Source organism: Hemitrygon akajei, chromosome 16 (genome assembly GCF_048418815.1).
Source record: "Hemitrygon akajei chromosome 16, sHemAka1.3, whole genome shotgun sequence".
In the NCBI taxonomy this organism is placed as follows: Eukaryota; Metazoa; Chordata; class Chondrichthyes; order Myliobatiformes; family Dasyatidae; genus Hemitrygon; species Hemitrygon akajei.
In genome coordinates, this window is record NC_133139.1 from 37,303,618 (window position 1) to 37,324,123 (window position 20,506).

General features: G+C 39.4%; 1 protein-coding gene across 9 annotated transcripts in view; it reads left to right on the top strand.

The window, feature by feature from the left end:
- sema6bb (sema domain, transmembrane domain (TM), and cytoplasmic domain, (semaphorin) 6Bb) overlaps positions 1-20,506 on the top strand; it is a 533,030-nt gene that overhangs the window by 153,433 nt on the left and 359,091 nt on the right. The window contains exon 1 of one of the 9 annotated variants that reach the window (XM_073068719.1): positions 7,765-7,833. The exons of 7 other annotated variants lie outside the window; for them this stretch is intronic. Coding sequence is in view for 1 of the 2 variants with exons in the window: in XM_073068711.1 (XP_072924812.1) it covers positions 12,061-12,094 (34 nt within the window). In the remaining variant the exon portion in view is untranslated. Of the gene's footprint in view, positions 1-7,764; positions 7,834-12,006; positions 12,095-20,506 lie in introns of those variants that run through there. One more of the 9 variants, XM_073068711.1, reaches the window with a different exon arrangement.

A 20,506-nucleotide genomic window follows, 5' to 3' on the forward strand; every position in this document is an offset into this window, starting at 1 on the left:
AACTAATGTACAAAAGAAGACAAACTATGCAAATAATAAATAAGTATAGTACTGAGAACACGAGTTGTCGAATCCTTGAAAGCGAGTCCTTAGACCTGCAAGAGAATTTATCCGTCAGTGACTCCTGGTGGAGGGATCTGTGTGGATGTTGATGAGGACAGGATGTGTCTTGGTTGGGTTGCTGCTGCATTTAAAAACCCTGCCAACTCCCCAAGCTTGGATTTTTAATGAATAGCTGTTTCAAAAAGATATCGGAAGATTACTGTAAACACGAGATTCTGCAGATGCTGGAAATCTTGAGCAACACACACAAAATACTGGGGCAACTCACAGACCGTTTCTTTCCCTCCATGGATGCTACCAGATTTATCGAATTTCTTCAGTGTTTTGTGTGTCTTGGAAGCTTATTGGATTGGACTGAATAACCATATCCCAAAAATATTAGAAGGAAAGCACAAATATTATTGTATTATGTTTAATTTTCAACAGTTTAATCATAGCTTGATAGAGTAGATCAGTATTGTAGAGCGTAAACATTTATTTGTAGAAAAAATTGCCAGAAATGTCAATCATAGCCAGTGTCAGTCACAACAATGTCATCTTAATGTTATTGGTTCTTCTGCTTTTCAGTCAAATCACAGAGCAAAAATATAGTTTGAAAGTAATTACACTTAAAGCTGTATTTTTGACTTAATATCTTGCAACAAAAATAATGAATAGTAAATTACAGGCCCTGATTGCAACTGCCTGATTCTGAAAATCTGCACATCTTCCATATTCTAAGCTGGAACTGCTGAATTCCCATCTAGAAGTTGTATGGTCCATACCTCCTGGTGTCATTTACAATACTGCACAATAACAAAAGCTTCCTTTTCTACCTGTTAAAGAGCATTAGTTCTTTTGCAAGAATATTTCCCAAAGCTATATATGTTTTCCCTCAGAATGATCGTTGGCGCTTTTTTTCCCCCCAGTTGTGCTGATTTTAGTTTGTACAGCATAAATGATTGATGGAGGTGTAGGTAGGCAAAGAATTAAAGAGCTGACTATAACTGGGCCCAATATGACAAGGCCTTTGATTATCTCAAGCTGTCCTTTTCTAGATTAATCATGGCACATCCTTGCAGCAGACCTATTAGTTCACTGTAATGTTGGCCCTGTTGAAATGTACATAGTGTTACTGATAGATTTTAATTCAGTTTGTGTCATGTAGGGCTGATATTACTGCAGAAGCATTTGGGTAACTTAATTAAATGATGTATGCCTTAACAGTAAAACTTAGTGTCTAGATGTAGCAATTACATGCTATCCCCCACATTAATAACACATTACGCAGAGGTCATGCCCTTCTCCTCCTGTTCCCTCTATTCGCTATTCCTTTGTTTTCCTCCTCCTCTTCACCTTATGCTTTACTTCTTTACCTTCTTCTGGATCCTCCTTCCATTATCTTATTTTCAACCACACTTTTGTTGTGATCCTGCTTCATATGTAGAATTTGAAACTCATGCAACATCTTCATATCTCACCTTCTCATGTTAGTGGTCTGTAAAATGGGGTGCCCATGTACTCCTGCGTAACAGTATAATGCATATTGAGAAGCATATGTTCTTCATTTAGAACAGATGCAAGAAACAGAAGCTGGAATAAATCATTTGGCCCCCACACCTGCTCTATCACTCAATAAAATCCTGACTGATTTTCCTTTTTACCTCAGTGCCATTTCCCTGTATGAAACTCTTGTCCCTTGATTCCTTAATATCAAAAAGATTGTCAGTCTCTATTCCAATCATACTCATATCCAAATATCCATTGCCTTTTAGGTGATGAGTTCTTCTTCTCAGTTCAGTTTGGGCTACCCCCATCTCCATACAGCCCAGATTGTGCATGTTTTCTTGAAATCACCTCTGGTCTTCTCACCCTAAGAGAGTATATGCCCCATCTACTGAATCTCCCCTCACAAGACAATTCCTCCATCCCAGAATAAATCTGCTGAACCTCTATTACATCCCTTCTATCACAGGTATATCCTTCTTTGTAGAGAGTAAGACTTGACCTGTACCTATTAATCCAGATGCAGTCTCAGCAGAGGTCGAATTAATTTCTGAAGGATGTCTTAACTCTAGAACCCAAATCCTCTTGAAATAAAGGCCAATGTACTATTTGGCACCTTAATTGTTTGCTGTACCTACACATTTATTTTCAGAGATGCCAACATCTTTTAATATTTCATCATTCAAAAAGACTCTGCCTTTCTCAATCAAAATAATGACTTCATATTTTCCCTCAATATGGCTTGTCTGCCATGCCATCAACCATTCATTTAACCCGTCAAAATTTCCTTGAAGCTTTTCTCCTCACAGCTCACTGTGCTGTTTAGTTTTGTATCATCTGCAATCATGGCTATACAATATTACACTTGATCCCCTTTTACAAATCATTGTGAGCAGCCCAACCTCCAGCCCCAGCCTTTGCTGAACTCCAGAATCAAAACTGACCTATTTATTTTGGCTCTGTGTTTACTGTCTATTAAGTAATTCTCAGTCCACACCAGTACATGACTCTCAATGTCATGCACTCTAATTCTGTTTAGTTACCTGTGTAGAGGCAGATAAAAGTCCCTTGTAAAGTCCAAGTTCATCATATCAATTAGTTTTTCCTTATCTACTCTAGTAATTATAAAGTCAAAAGTTGATAGCAGATTTCTGAAGCGTAAATCCTCTGCCATAAATCTATGTTGACTCTTCTAATGCCTATTATTATTTTATAAGAACTTTGTGATTATTTCTTTGTTAATATACCCTAACATTTTCCTGTTGCTGATGTCAAGATACTGGTACAATTGTGAGCATTTTAAAAGCACAACTTCATATTTCTCGGCCAAACTAATTAAGTTCAGTGATTGTGAATTGCTGTAGCCTCCTGTTGCTCAAATAAATGATACAGTCCATTTACACAATTATCTGCTCAAACTACGGGGTTCTTCTGGATAAGATTGTCATGGTGAACAATAGCAGATGTCAGAGTAACATCAGTTAATCTTGCTTTAATGATATAAAAAAGAATTAGGTCGCTTACCCTCTTTGGAAGACTGTATAACCCCCCCACAGAAGATCTTCGGTACATCTTTGAGGAAGCTAGAATCCTTGTGTCCAGACTGAAGGAAAGGGGAGCATATGTACTTGGTGAGATGTCCAAATCTGATTTGTGAAATTGAAAGAATGGCTTGCTCTTAATTTTTATTTCAGGAACAGAATGTGAAGGCATAAAAAGGAAATAGTCTCAATCTGTATACAGTGTCTCTTTTAAATGTGTTTATGTGTGTGTATAAATATATATATATATATATATTTATTTTTTAACTTATTTATTTCAGTAGGATCACCAAGTAATTTCGACAGATAAACTGCTGTACCTATTCCACAGTCAAAATTGATATTGGCAAAAATAGAGTTCTCTTCATTGTTAGAGAGCACACACCAAGTGCTGAAGGAACTCACCAGGTCAGGAAGCATCTATGAGGGGAAACGGACAGTCATTGTTTCATGTCAAGACCCCTCATTCAGGTCCCAATGAGTAGTTTCAACCTGAAACATCAATTGTCCATTTTCTCCATAGATGGTGCCTGACCTTCTAAGATCCTTGAGCACTTGGTGTGTTGGTCCCTACATAGTTAAGTAATTTGATAGTGCAGTCAAGGCTTTTGGCTTAAAAAATAGACTTCTGGACCAGAGACTGGAGATCTAGACAATAAGGCATAGATGGGAGGACTATAATAACCACAGTATTCCGAACACCATTGATACCCTTCCCTGCTTCTTCAGTAAATAAATGATGCACTTTGAGGGTGAAGAGAGGGTGGGGGAGTTCCTTAACTGATCTTGAAAAAACTAAAGAAGAGGTTGTTCTACATGTGAGTTTATATGAAGAATACAGTGGCTCTCCTTAATCTGCCCACTCTTGATTGGTTGAAAAAACATAGCTCCCATTAATGGCTATTGAATGGTGACTAGGAATGGCAGCCTTAGCTGAATATTTCTGTTTTACCCTATCTTTAGACTGGAGTTAAAAACCAAAAAGGTAAAAAAAAGTAACAATCAGCACAAGTATTCTTTCCCACTGGGAAATAGTAATATAAAGTAATTGGTAGTAATAGAAGTAAGTAAAGGAAAAAATAGTAATGTTTTCAGAGAAAATGGTTTCCCTGTATACCCAGCATATGTTATTCGAACTCCTGTCTCACCTGAGATTGAATTCATATTGAGGATTAAACCTGATACACTTTTTATCCATATAATTAATTTCCAAAACATGTTCACTGAGCTGTCAAGGGAATGACCCATGAAACATTGTCCCATCTTACGTTGCTCTGAAATATCCCATTTGATCCTTCTGTACTAGTAATGCAAAACAGGCTGACATCCGAAACTATCAGCTAATGCATAATTGTTTCAAGCATGCCTTAGTAAGGCCATGAAATGCATCAGCCAGTCATGCATTTCAGCTAAAAGACAGCACTGAATTTGAATCAGAATGATTGCTTCCTTCTGTCCTGATATAGATTCTGCCATGGAATGGTCATAAATCATTGGCCCAACTAGTCCACTGAGTTTTAATAAGAGATTCCTACCCATGGCTCAGGCAGTACCTTGATTTAAATAGGCAGCTGTGACTATCTTGAGGAGTTTCAGGACAGGATTATGTCCTCAGCTCTCAGACAATCTGCTCCAGCAGTTCTCCTACTTTGACCATTGGGGAAAAAATGATAACAGCTGCATGTAAACCATCTCTTCTTTGTCATTGAAGAAAGGAGTGACACACCCAACATTTCATAGTTCAGTTGTAGCAAAGACTTAAACTTGTTACTGATTAAAATATGGACATGTGCAAATGTGCTGTGACCTTATGTTTATTTTAATTTTTACCTTGACCTCAAATTGACTTGGCTCCATAAATACCTTCTCCTGCGCTGAGTGCTTGAGTTACACAGATATCTTGGTAATCTTTTTCCATTGCACCCCAATGTAAATCTCCTACCATCTTATTCTGTATATATCACCAATCAATCTGGATCTCATGAAATACTTACCTGACAGGATTATTGTTCCTTGGGGAATGAATCTCTGCTGCTGCTATCTCTACACACCAGCCCCTTGAGGATTTTTGGGCTTCTTCTCATTACCTGTCTGGCAGCTTTTATTCACTGTATTTTATAGGCAATTCAGTTAAATTTCCTCCTTTAATTACTTCTGTTTTCATCCTCTGTTCTTTGCCATCTGGAGTCGAGAGGGCAAACCGCCAAATTCTTGTGTTGTGAGCTTCAGCTCAGAATAGTTCTGATTGGGAGACAGAGCCCAGGCTCCTTGCCACTGTCCTCTGCTGCTTGTATCAAGCAGCTCCCTTTGCCCTTTGTCATATTCCTCGTGTATTAATACACCAAGTGCCTCTGGCTTTTTGAGATTCCATACAGTACAGATACATTCTCCCAAGGTGGGGTGCTTAATTTTTCTGTTGCTGCAAAGAGTGAATGACCTGGCACCATTTGCTTTAATGAATGTTTCTCCAATCAGTTCACACTCCCTTAACAAATCCGAATTGTACAGCTGGAGTGTAAATAAGACTTTAAAAAAACACATGCTATGTCTTGCTCAGTACACAATGCCACTGCTTTTATTCTGTTAACAGAGAGGATTCAATTTAAAACTTGGAAATCCTGTGTTCTGCTCTCTGAGTTAAGGAGACAGGTAGAGAAAGCTACTGAGGAGGTGGCCAGAGTACCAAAGACCATAACACATAGGAGGAGGCTATTTGGCCCATTGAGTCTATTCCACCATTCAATCATGGCTGACTTTTTTCCAAACCCCTTTTTCCTGCCTTCTTCCTGTCACCCATAACCTCCTTACTAGTCAAGAACCTAGCGATCTGTACCATAATTCACCCAATGATTTGGCCTCACAGCCTACTATGGAAGTGAATTTCACAGATTCATGATCCTCTGACTGAAGGAATTCTTGCTCATCTCAATTCCAAGCAGACATCCCTTTATTCTCAAGCTGTGCCCTCAGATCTTGGATTCTCCTCCTGATGGAAATATCTTCCCGCATCCATTCTATCCAAGTCTTTCAGAGTTCAGTAGATTATAATGAGATCCCCCTTCTCTTCTTTCTAGACCCCGTTGAGCACAGACCAAGAGGCACCAAACACTCCTCATATCTTAAGATTTTCATTCCCAGAAGTACCTTTTCCAGGGCCAGCCCGTCTTCCTTTAGATAAGGAACCCAAAGTTGTAAATGATGAGTACATCCTTGTCTTTATATTCTTGTCCTCCCAAAATGAATGCTACCATTGCATCGGCCAACTCAACCTACAAGCTGCTGTTAAGAGAATCCTTACACTTAATACAGAATTTGTGTTTGTCTTTCTCACTTTTCTCTTTTCCTGAAAACCAGGCCTTTTAGCTAAACATCAACATTTATGATGCTCCTTATTGTAGAAGAACACCCAAATGTAATTTGACAGATAGAGATGCAAAGACAAGATAGGTTCAAAGAGATCTTTAGTGGAAAGTGAATGAGTGAGAGGAGTGGTTTAAGGAAGGAATTCTATAGTTTGGGGCCCAAGCAGCTGAAGCTACAGCTGCCAATGGTGGGGTGAAGGGAAAATGGACTGAATTTGGTGGGCTAGAGTTGGTGAAGATTCCTCAAATTGTGAGGGACAAAAACCACACAGTAATTTAAACATATGTATGAGAGTTTTAAATTTTAAATAATAGAGTGAAGTGGGAGTTCTGAAACCAAAGTAGGTCATCGATTGCTGGACTAAATGTTGAGATAGGTCAATGCAGGATAGGATATGGACAGCTGGTTCCTTCCCTGCCTATCTTGATAACTAGACACTGGGATACAGAGGCCAAATGCACCATTTCTGCTTCTGCTGAGTTTGAGGCTGTTCACCTTAAGTCAGTCCAGGGAGCAAAACTGGTGTCATTCCATTCTGTACAGATCATTAGCACGCCAGCAAGTACACTTATCCATGGGGAGAAGCTAAGACACATTGTAATAGATTTTTTCCACTTTACCACACTTTCCTTCATAACCTCCAGCAGGCAAATATCAGGATATGGGGAACACACTTCACTCAACGGGAGCTTCCGCCATCTGGAAAAAGAGCAAAGAGTGAAACGTCCCCAGAGCAATGTGTTTGAATACTACTTAATCCTGTTCAAACCCTGTTGTTCTGCTGCAGTGCTGCAGCTGTTTTCAGCTGTTCCGTGCTTGCTCCACCGTGTGGACTTTCCTCATCTCAGTTGTTCGAGGGAGGGCAACTGTCTGAAGTTGCTGCAAAGTTTGCTTCACCCCGAGGACATCGACAGCAACAAAAGTGAGATTGTCCTCGCAGAACCAAGTGTTTCTTTGGAGACAGCTGATGAGAGGAGAAGATTAGACTCAGGCAATTGAGGAGTCAACCTCAGATTTCTCCGTAGAGACTATTGATTGAGCTGTTGTTGGGAACAAAGAGGAGGCTGTCTGAGACTATTGGGCTTGCTGTATTAAACAGGGACAGCTGATACAGTCAGGCAATTAATAAAGGAGAAATGTTGACATAGTCAAGAGATTAATAAGTATAGGATGTGTTTATTGGAAATTCATGGCCAAACCTTTCTTTAAGCACAGCTGCTGGCCTGTAAGATGCTTACACACCCAACCGTCTGGACCAGCCCAGGTTCACTGCATTTTACAAATCCTTTTTACCCCTTTAATCAGGCAATGTTAATTTCAACATCCACGGCACTGTTCCATTCCAGTGCATCGTAGCCTTGGTGGACAGACATTTTCCCAAGTAAGTCTGATACGGCTATAATTTTCTTGATGAATTTGACAGGAGGCTGCCACAGCTTCTTTAATTGCTTTATTTTCCAGTGTAAGATTTCTTATTGTATTCCTGTCTTCACTTAAGGAGATAACAGATCATGGCAAGTGCGGCTGCCATTTGGGATGGCCATGTATGTGTGACTTCAGTGTTTCTTGGTAGGGGATGCATTGTTTGGAGTGGAAAGTTTTGCTGTTGATGACTGCTATTCAATGAGTCTTACTGGGAAATGTGTGGGTTTGATGTTCATTCGATTCGTCTATTGGCTCTCAGTGACTTGAAGTAAACTCAGATAGGATAGACGGCCACAGTCGTTATCCCAGTATGGGGGAATCTAATACTCGAGGGCATGTTTAAGGTGAGAGGGGATGGATTTAAATGGAACATGAACAGCAAGTTTTCTATATGGTGGATGTATGAAATATGCTGCCAGGGGAAGTGGTAGATGCGGGAACAATAGGTGCATGGAAAGAAGAGGTTTAGAGAGATATAGGGCAAACCGTAGGAAAATGAGACTAACTTACGTAGGCACTTTGATTAGTATGGACATGTTGGGCTGAAGAGGCTCTTTTCATGCTGTGTGATGATATGAATGGTCACACAGACAAGTTACTGGAAGAGTGTTGATTCCTCTGAAGAGATGTATGTGCCTTTGAGTGAAAATGGAAGAAACCATGGGAACTGCACTAGAGTAGTTTTTCTGCAGGAAAATTGAAAGTCAATCCAAGTTTGGGTAAGAGCTTAGAGTAAATTAGAGGAGAGACAGCACTCAGTTTTACCTGATTGTGATAGCTACCATCTTGAGAAACATTTCTGCAGGTAGATGGAAGAGCTACAGGGATGACCCTAAAACTGTTTCAAAACACTTGCGCAGGTTTATTCAAGAAAGGGACCTGGGCAAAAGTAAAACACAACTGGTAAGCCACACTCTGCTTTACTTTCATTTAGCACCTAGCAATGGAATGGTGTAAACAAACAGTAAAAGTAATGTGATAATTGTTTCCTCACAAAGGCAGTGCCCCTTTAATTGGCTTTTCTGTATGCCTACAGAAAAACTTTTATTTCCTCGGGAGAGTTGATTAGTTTGAAAATTGTTCAAAATACCTTGGTGCATAAGGCTAAGGGTGAGCTATCAAATACAGCCTGTGTTAATTTGCTTTCAGTCGCAAAAGCCGCTGATACAATCATTCTGTCTGTGGGATGCAGTGGCTCAGGAAAATACTGTAGTTGTATTGGGATAATCTCATTACGTTCAAGCAAATAACCTAGCTCACCAGTTCTAATTTTTACTCTCTTATTTCAGAGGACGGATTGACAACTATAATCAACTTAGGTTATATTGCAGCTGCTTTTCTTAACATGTCACTTTGACTTTTACCTCTGCATTACAAGGATATAGATTTCAGCTACACAGTAGTCTTAACCACTTAGTGCAGTTCTGGAAGAATGTTCCATTATCTTTAGAATGAGATATTAAACTGAAATTAGAATATTTAACTGTAAAATGTTCTGTATCTGCTTTTTAAAGAACAAGTAATTCCAGCCTATATTTATCCTTGAAGTAACATCCAGAAGATGCATTAATTTTCTTTTTGCTATTTGTAGTGTGTTGCTGAGTGCAAATTAGCTGGTGCACGTGCTCCATTAAAAAGAACTACACTTCAGAAATCATTGTGAAGTGCACAAAAAAATTCTTGAAGATGTCAAAAGTGCAACTCAGCTGCAAGGTTTTGTTTTGAGATTACATAGGTGGTCAGTATCTGCTTCCAATTATGTTAATTACAGTGTTAGAGCCGTGGAAAATTACTATCATAGAATAGGAACAATTTTACAACACCAGTGGGTGCAGCAATTGTTACTGTGAATATAATTTTAATTGGTGTAGGGGAAGGCAAGTTATTAGCCCTTCCCCTCTGCATTGTTGCGATTTGCTTGGATCCATATGTCAAGCATTATGATTATTATTTCAGGTAAATCATTTGCAGATCTTTTTATATTGTTCCTTTGCCTACTGGAAAAAATAGGTGCAATTTAGTAGCAGTATTTTTTTCGTATGGGCTCCAGTGGAACCGGGGAGGAGGGGGCTTCGAACACTCCAAGTAAAGGACATTTCACAGAGACACAGAGAAAATCTAACTTCCAAATTCAACTCTGTCTGTTTTCCCCCCTCCTGTTCTGTGTGAGGGCAGCTGTGGCTCCAATACTTCATCCTATTCCTCCTGTGTGAGCTTGTGCAGAGGGGCAATGTTACTTTGACCTCTAAGTGTCAGCATTTTTTTTTTAAATGGAAGCCCCCCCCCCCCCACCTCCCTGTGTAGTCACTATCCGCTGTGGTATGGCAAATGCACTCTTTAACCACATTCCTGTGTTTAGTCATGAGTAACTAATATAGGAACTTTTTTTTTGCTATTCTCAAGATATTGCAAACTATTTGTAGTTTGAAGTCGGTGTCTGCAGGTTATTTACCCCAGCCAATTCTCACCATGCTCATCCATGTACACAAATGCAAATATTTAGCCACTGTCATAGGATAAAAGTCAGCAATAGGAACTACAGTTATTTCCTTTGCTCCCTAACCCAGGAGGGCTTAATTTTTACCAGCACCCACTTGGATTTTCAGGAGGATTATCTCATCAAACTCACAATAGACCAATCCTATTTGCTTATGCAGTGCCATTCCAGACAGTACAGTCTCGTAATGCCACAGTGTAGCACTGGTGTTGCTTTATTCCAAGGATGTTACTCTAATCTTCTCAGATATAGTGTAATACTAACTTTGCTTGCCCAGACCTACATGGAGCCAAGTTCTTATTGCAACATTAACAGCTGTGGCCGAGTATTTGATTAGGATTCAAGCCAGCTTGGCCCTTGTGCTCTTTACAGTGTAAGCGATCCTTGAACATTAGTAAAGAAGATGCTTAGTTACAGTATGTGGACCCTACATTGCAGCAGGTGCTGTTATGATTGGACCATGAATGATAAACATATGATAAATTGGACCTCCCAGAGATAGCTTGCACACTTTGACAACTGGAAGACTGCATGCTTTTGATTTCCTGAGTGCTGCTAGTAGGAAATGCCTGTCTCCTCTCAACACCAGATCATAAAATTATATCTAATTATATCACGTATCTCACAAAGAAGGGCAGTTAACACATGGCAGCTTGTCATGTGAAATCCAACCCGTTCACCATGCAGCATAGAATTCACAGCTCTGTAACAACAAGCAGTTCACATCCCAAATCCGTGACTATTGCTCTAAGAAGAACAAGCACTACAGGTGTGCAAGAAACCCCCCCCCCCCCCCCAGCACTGGGCTCCCTTCTAAGTCGCACACAAGGCTGACTTGGAAATACCTACTTTTTTATTCATCATTACAAAAGTCCAAATTCTGGAACTCCATGTTCAACAGCACAGTGGGAATACCTTCAACAGGAAGAAGGTAGCACTTCAAGATGGTGGAGCACCATCAACTTCTCAAGGGCAAATAGCACTGGTAATAAATACCAGTAATGCCTAAATTCCATAAAATAAAGTTGAATTTTCCTATGGACAACAGTTCAGAGATCATAATTCAGGATTGGAGTTTTGTTTACCAAAGATCACACAATGGTTAGAGCAGACCCAATCTGAGCAAGAAATGAAAAAAGCTTGGTGCTATTGGCGTTGAGCTTTTAAAAGTCTTATCAACCTTAAAAGTCAAGAACAAATAAAAGGATTCCCACAACTAGGAGCTGACAGTGTAACTCTGTTTGAAGAATAAGCACCATACTCAGCAGAGCCCTGTTCCATGTTCCTCGAGGTTCTAACCAAGGTTCCAAGCAAGCTTTCCAACTAATGAGGAGGTCTAGCATTTTTGTTTTAATTTACTGCACCCTCAGAACATCACAGAATAAAAATAGAAAGATTCATGTTTTGCATTGTAGTTATGGAGTTTTGGTTATTGGTAATTTGCTTATCATAGTCACCTGTACAGAGATAAAAGTAAAAAAAACATTGGTTTGCATGCCAACCAGACTGATAATTCCAAAGAAAAGTACATTGAGGTAGTACAAGGTAAAAACAACAACAGAATGAGGGTTATAGTGGTAAAGTTACAGAGAAATTGCAGTGCATGTAGGCAAGTCAGGTGCAAATGCCATGACAAGGTAGACTGAAAGATCAAGAGTTCTTCTTCATCATATAAGACTACCTTTGATGAATCTTGTAAGAGCTGCCGTTGAGCCTGTTGGTATGTAATATGTTTTGTAACTCCAAAACGTTAAACTAATTCAAGGAAATCAAGAGCTGAGAGATGTGAGTTTTAGTTTGTCCCTGACTTGGTAGCATCGTGACGTGTGCGATTCGCGCAGTTTTGCATATAACCTGTGGTGAATTGCTTAAGCAAACAAGAATGCTTAATTATTTTCATGTTTACAAGATTACTCAAATATTACTGAAATATTAAATACACAATAATAAGAATTTTCATTTGCAAACAGTCTGCAGATATATCTGAATGCCATTTGTTTTGTTATTGATGTTGTTGGTAGAGGGAACAATAACTGAAAGCTTTAAGGACACATTTTCACCATTTTTAAAATGGTGTCTTGGATTATGTTCAGTTACTAAAGCAGCTTTACAAAACTTTAATTCAAGGTTTCACTGATAGGACTGCACCTTCAACTTCAGTGTTCAGTCTGCAATGCTTATCTCCTGGTCTGAATTTAGCAAGAAACAGAATAGTGGTAGTGTGTGGAGTTTAGGGGGAAAAAAAATCCACCATTTTTTCTGTGATTATTTGGGATTAGCTACTTCAGAGGCAGTGTAGCTTTGCACAGAGCAAATCTGAGTTTCCCCTTGGTTTGTATGAGACGGATTTTACTGGGAGCACAATGTTGCTGACATGAGCAAGTTTTCAAGAAAACAAAATGCTTCACCGTGGTGTACACCATGCTGTGTTTATGATACGTTAATAATGTATTGATTATACTGCAAATGGAACAAGAACTGTTTCTTTGTTGTTCATGCCATCTGATAACAGCAGCGTAATTATGCACTAAGGAATGTGTGCTTCTGTTGTTTTCCATGGGTTTGAACCAAATCATTACAAATTTTTCTAATTAAATGTTTGCATGTTAGTTCAAAGGAGATTTTTTTTTTAAATACATGAGTTCCACCAACGGCTTTGCAGCTATATCAGCGGTACAGATTAGTTTGCAAAATGTTGAGGGTCTATGTGAAATCCAGATGTACAGGGACACTTCACCCAGTGGGTCATTGTGCCAAAGCATTAACTGTGCTGCATTGTGGATGTCCCAGGTTCTGCTTCTTGTGTGTGGATTGGTGACTAAACTCTGCAGCTTTGTGCTCAATGCATCAGGCCTCAGGCCTGCTCTGTTCTTTATGTTTGGGCCACCTTGTATTAATGTACATCTCGAAGAAGCAGCTGAGCTCAAGTTGAGCGTCAGGTAGAGAAATCTTGGTTGTGTCCAACGGCATTGTGGATTTTGCATAGATATAGCAAAAACTAGTGAACCTGTTCATTTTTTTTGCAATATTCTGGCAAATTTTATTGGGTGCTTTCTGGTGTTAAATGGATAAATAAGCGATTTTCATAATTAAGTTTCCCAAGGTGAGGAGTTTGAACTCTTAGCTTTGTATTTGTTAGTCCAGTACTTTATCCATCATGCTACCACACCCGTTAAGAACTATTCAATAGGATGGGGCTCAGTTGCAATGCTCTTTGCCTGCAGATTTCTGTCAAGAGTTCTGCCATGATTTCTGCCAATCTATGAACTCAGTTTCAAAAATTCTACAACTCATATTCTCAGTATTATTTATTGATTTGCTGTATATATTTATTATTGTAATTTTCTGGATTTGCTCAGTTAGTCTTCCATTACATGTTGACTGTCAGTCTTTGTGTGTAATTTTTCATTGATTTCTTTTTATTTCTGTGTTCTACTGTGAAGAGCTGCAAGAAAATGAATCTCAGGGTAGTATATGGTGACATATACAGACTTTGATAGTAAATTTAATTTGAACTTTGAAAAATTATAATACAGGGCCTCCAACCTGGAACACTGTCTCTGCTCCTCTTTGCACACAACAGTGTGACCTGCAGAGTATTTCCAGCATTCTTCGCTTTTGTTTCAGCTTGCTCTTTCTCTAAAATTCTGCATGGCAACCAACCACCTAGGAAAGCTGGATTCAAATTCAGTTTACTTTATTATCATGGGCACCCGGGTGCAATGAAATTTCTTTCCCATGTGACTCACGAAGTACACAGTATACATGGTATTAAAAATAGAGCAGTAAATTCAGTGATGAGTGCAAAACAGCAGGATGCGGCAATGCAAACTGAGGTAGTGCAAAAGAAATGCTCAAGAGGCAATAATGGAGAAAACAGAGTTAAGCGTACATGGCCGCAATACCACGAAGGGGATGTAAAAGAGCTCAGGAGTCTGATACCAATGGGGAAGAATCTGTTTATGAGTCTCACCATCCAGGCTTTCAATCTTGTATCTTGTCCTAGAATGCAAAAGAGAGAAAGGAGAATGGCCAGGCTGGTAGCATTAGGCTTCCTGATATGACACACCATGAAGATGGAACGGAAGGTAGTGAGAATTCTGAGAGTAGTGAGAAGGTAGTGAGGATTCTCTCCATTGCTGTTAGTGTCAAAATCTACCCTTGCCTGAGTCAAACAGGTTTGGAAACACGTAGCAGCTACTTGGTCCTTTAAGATTTTCAAAATGGTGACTGAGTTGTAGTCGCGCATACCAAACATATTATTGCCAAAGAGCATCAGAGGATGCACACCAAGTAACTGCCAGAAATCTGCGGAGTAGGCAGACGACTGCATAATTCGGCTGGTTTCATATCGGTGCTGATTTTCTGGAAATTCACAATATAGCATTCTCTTAACTATGTCACAATTAGTCAGGTTGTTATAAAGGATCTTTCATCACTGTGTAAAGAACAAACAGCTAAAACTGCAAGTTTTTTTTTGCAGGATTGTTTGGTCTTTCATCGCTGGATTTAAACTTGTTTTGACTGCCTTTCATTGCTTTCGATCTCGGGGGTCTACAAGGGTGTAGCTTGACCGGTGGTCAAGTGTAATAATTTAGTGGACAAACTAGTTATTCTCAAATTTAGTGTACACAGGTTAAGAATTTCTCCCAGTACAGAGCATGATGGAAAGAGCACAGAGTAGGACCAGCTGGGGGGAAAGGGAGGAGGAGGGGAGAAGAGCCCACCGAAGAAGGCCGTGGTCACTGACACTCACAGATTCTTTTGCACTCGGACCCCCTTTGCACAGCGATATCCAGAACCTCAATGAAACTATTTTCTTGGTTGCAATAGAGGTTTCCTGCTATTGCCATGCTGACTATTCCTAATCATATTATGCCTCTCCAAATGTTCATAAATCCTGTCTCTCAGGATCTTGAGATTAGTACCAGAATCCTGCCTCACCACCCATCTAAACCCCTTGCTCTAGGGAGATGCCAATCAATATTTGGGAAATTAAAATCTCCCACCATGACAACCCTGTTATTATTACACATTTCCAGAATCTGTCTCCCTATCTGCTCCTCAATGTCCCTGTTACTATTGGGTGGTCTATAAAAAAACACCCAGTAGAGATATTGATCCTTCCCTGTTTCTAACTTCCACCCGCAGAGACACAGTAGACAATCCTTCCATGGCTTCCTCCTTTTCTGCAGCCGTGGCACTAACTCTGTTCAGCAGTGCCATGTCCCCCACCTCTTTTGCCTCCATACTTGTCCTTTCTGAAGCATCTAAAACCTGGCCCTCTAAATAGCCATTCCTGCCCCTAAGCCATCCAAGTCTCTGTAATGGCCACAACATCATAGCTCATGTATTGATCCACGTCCTATGCTCACCCCCTTCCCAGAAGGATTACAAGGATTGGCAACAAGCGGTAACATTCTCCTCACACTTTCTAATCGCTGTATTTCTAGTGAACCTCTTGCCCCTGAAGGTTCAGCTATTTTGGCAGAGAGTCTTGTGAAACTGAAGACAGGGCAGCACCAGTGCTGGGTTGGACCAATGATCAAGCTGGCTTGGATAAGCACATTATGCTTCTGGGGAGCCAGCAGAGGGCTTCAAAGATCTGCAAAATGTTTCTTTACAACGTCGAGTAGGAATATTAGCAGTTGGCTCAGTGACCACTGTTTCAAGCTGATAAATAGTGTGTGCAAATCTCTTTTCCCCCAAACCCCTGCACATTAGAACATCAGCCTTCATAACACATTGGCCTTCAGAAGTCAATACATTGAATACAGGGGTTAGGATGTTAAGCTGAAATTGGACAAGTCATTGGTGAAGCCAAATTCAGTATTTTATATTCAGTACTTGTCACCTACTTGCAGGAAAGATACCAATAATCTTGAAATAGTGCAGAGAAAATTTACAAGGATGTTGCCAGGACTTGACGACTTAAGGAAAGGTTGAATGGGTTAGGATTCTTATAGAGATATACAATATTATGAAGGAGAAAGATACAGTGAATGCGTGTTTGACTTTTTTACCCCACAGGTTGGGTGAAACTAGAGCTAGAGGTCATAGGTCTAGGGTTAAATATTTAAGGGGAATCTGAGGAGAAGCTTCTTCAGTCAGAAGGTGGTGCAACTGTGGAATGAGATGTCAGTGGAAGTGGTAGCTGCAGATTCAATAGTAACATTTAGGAGACATTTAGATAGGTACATGGATGGAAGGCGTTTGGAGAGATGTTGTCTAGGTGTGGATAGGTGGGACTAGATAGAACGTCAGATTGGCATAGACCAGATGAATGGAGAAGCATGTTTCTACACTGTACTACTCTATAGAGTCCTTCAGCACAAGAACAGGTCATTAGGATAGCATATCCATGACAACCATCAAGCATCCATCTGTACTACTCATATTTCCCACCACTTGGTCTGCAGCCTTCTGTGCCTTGGCAATTCATGCCATTGTGTCTATACTTCTTAACTGTTGTGAGAATCTTAGCCTCCACCACACCTTAGGCAGATTCCAACTACCCTCAAGGTGAAAAAAGAACTTTCTCCAGAACTACTGTAAACCTCTTACCATTTACTGTAACCTTATGCCCTTTCATTTTAGACTCCTCTGCTGTGGGAAAAGATTCCTGCGATCTGCTGCGTTCATAATTGTGCATATGTGTGCCCTAGGAAAATTAACCCTGTCTACCAGTCTCCTTATAGATGAAATAGTACATCCCAGGCAACATCCTTATGAATTTCCTTTCCACCTTCGTCATGTCTGGACACATCCTTCCGATTGTGAAGATTCACCGCACAGCACTCCAATAACGGGCAAACCAATCTTTTATGAAGTTGTATGACACCCTCTCTGTTCTTACATTCTGTTTCACTGTTGGTATTCTTTATGCATTTTCACAGTAATTCCTGAACTTGAGATACTCACCCTCCCTCGACCAAACCCAGAAATATCCCACAAAGGTAGAAGACCTTCAAAGAATTAGATTTGCTGCAGAGTTAAAACAAACTCTCAACTCTGTCATTATCTGTGTACAAATGGATGATGCTTCAGTCTCTTCTTGCTTCTTAATGAGTTTTCAAAATCTGTCTTTGAAGATGCATACCAAATCAATAACATTGTGTTTACATTTTAAAAAATCTTTAGCCAATCAGCCTGCTACTGTACCAGAAACTCATTACAGATCTCAGCAAATAGCCCAACTAATCTGCGGAGCAACCACTACAGAGGAATGAAAAAGCACCTATCTGATTTTCTTGCTTAACACAAAATTTCCTTTATGAAAGTTATACAATTAAGTGCTGTTTAGTTAATTTTGTTGGAATTAAATATACATTATTAGCAGTGCTCCAGGAGGTTTTGATCGGTCTGTTAAGTTACAATCACCCCTAAGGACTATACATCTGTTTTGAATTTGTGTACATCTTAAAACAGTATATAAATCTGGGTTTGTGTCTGTCTCGCTCATATCTCCCTATCCTGTCTGAAGTCACCAGCTCCCTGACAGAGTATCATTCCTCAGGCATTAGTTGACCCATGGACAGAATACCATGGTGCTGTTCACCATGGATGAAGTCTCTATTACTTGTTTGTGGAGTACTTGTTCAAAGGCTACGTATTATATCATAGTAAAACCCAGCTGTATTCTTATCAAGTGTTGACTATCTATTCCAAACAATGATAATTGTTTTATTATTGTCACATGTACTGAGATACAGTGGAAAGGTTTTGTTTGCAAACCATTCTGACAGATCATTCCATAAATACAGTACCTTGAAATAGTACAAAATGGAAAATACAGAATTTAGTGTTAATTACAGAGAAAGTGCAATGCAGATAAAATGAATGTGCAAAGGTAATGATGAAATGGACTGAAATATCAAGAGTTTATCTTTATTGTATAAGAGGTCCATAAAAGTGTTGCTTCTGATTTATATAATAGTTAGGTTTAAATTATAGTGTACAGTATAATCATTCTATTCCACCTAAACTTGTCAAAGAAAAATGCTGCTGGATTCACAACCAGCAATACTTAAGGATAACATTATAAAGTGTCTGGGACACCTCCCTTTGCACTTGAATCTTTGACTTCCTGATCAATAGACTACAATCAGTAAGGATAAGCAGTAGCACCTACATCACAATTTTTCTCAACACTGGTGACCTACAAGGTGGCAGCCTTAGCCCATTGCTCTACTCCCTATATATTAACAACTGTGTGGCCATATTCTCCTCTATAATCCACCTGCAAGTTTGCAGATGATACCTACAGGGTGGAGGTAGAGAGCCTCCATGACAACAATCTTTCGCTCAATATCAGCAAAACAAAATAACTGGTTGTTAACTTAAGGAATTGGTGGAGGGGAAAGGATCTGTGCACAAGCTCTTGTTGACATCAATAGTGCTCATGTCAACAGGTTTCAAAGCTTCAAGTTCCAAGGAGTAAACATCTCCAGTGATCTGTCTTGGTCCTACCACACTGATGTCGTGAACAAGAAAGTTCACCAATACCTCTACTTCCTCAGGAGGCTAATAGAATTAGCACTCCCCCTTTGAGCTTCACCAATTACTATAGAAAGCATCCTATCTGGATGCACCGTGGTTTGGTATGGCTCTTCTCTGTCCGCGACCACAAGAAACTGCCTAGGAAACCAGCCTCTTCTCCATGGACTCTGTGTACACTTCTTGCTGCCGTGGTAAAGCAGCCAGTATAATCAAAGACTCTAACCAAGTTCAGACATTCTGTTTTCTACCCTCTCTCATTGGGCCAAAGATATAAAATCCTGAAAGCATGTACCAGCACACTCAAGGATGGCTTCTATCCCATTGTTATAAGACTATTGAACGATTCCCCAATATGGTAAGAAAGATTCTTGCCCTCGCAATCTACCTCATAATGACCTTGGCCTTCTTGTCTACCTGCACTGTACGTTCGCTGACAGCAGCGATTCATTCCACACTCTTTTGCTTTACCTTGGACTACCTCAGTGCATTGTTGTAATGAATTGATCTGTATGAACGGTATACAAGTTAAGTTTTTCACTGTACTTCAGTACTTGCAACAACAATGAACCAATTTACCAATCTTTGGTGATTTATACAATCACATCAGTCTTTTGTGAATAATCTCAGAGGGATCTGGATGACCCCATACATGATCTATATCTATTTATTACATTGCCTTTCAGTATTGTATTAATTCTCCACTGAATGTATTTTTGTTTATGTGATCAGATTTATGTAAATTTGATTAAATTTTGACAGTAAGTTGTAAAACGGGTGTAAGGAGGCTACACAAAGGATATAGTGATATAGGGATCTGATAAATAAAAATATGGAAACATTAAACTGTTCATTTAAGCAGTAAGAATTATGAAGAAGCCTGTTATCTAAATGGTAACAGATTGTGATGCTCTGTGCAAAGGGATTTGGATGTCCTAGTCCATGGTTCACGAAAGATCAGTGTAGGAATTTTATAATTAGGAGAGCTAACTGAATGTTGTTTATTGTGAAAGGACTTGAATACTAAAGTACAGGGGTTATGTTTCATCATGTAGAATATTGCTGAGGTCACATTTGAAGTACAGTATTGGTCACAAATACAGCACATTCAGTCTTCTAGTCATATCTTCATAGAATTCCAGCATATTAATCAAATGTTGTTTTCCCTTCCTAAATTTCATTGGCTCTGATTTTTTTCTTTCTTTTCAAGCTGCTCAGTTATTATACTCTTCTTTAGAGATTTCAGTAGTTTCCCTACCACTGATATTGTATTAACAGTTTAGTGGTTCCTAGTTTTCATACCCCTTTCTTTCCTCAAATAGTAGGATCACATTTGCAAACTTTCAATCTACTGGAACAACTTTATAATCTATACAACATTCAAAAATTATAACCAGACATTCATTAACTCAAAAGCCACCTTCTGTAAAATTCTGGGATGCAAATCATTGTGACTGAGTGATTCACCAGTTTTCAGGTCACCAACATCTCTAGTTTTGGTTTACAACTAATACTTAGTTTCTCAAGTTCTTCACAGTCACTGGAGTCTTGATTCTCTAATAAATATGGTAGGTTTTGTGTATCTTCGGTGAAGGCAGACACAAATTAGCTTAGTGCTGCTGTCATACCCTTATTC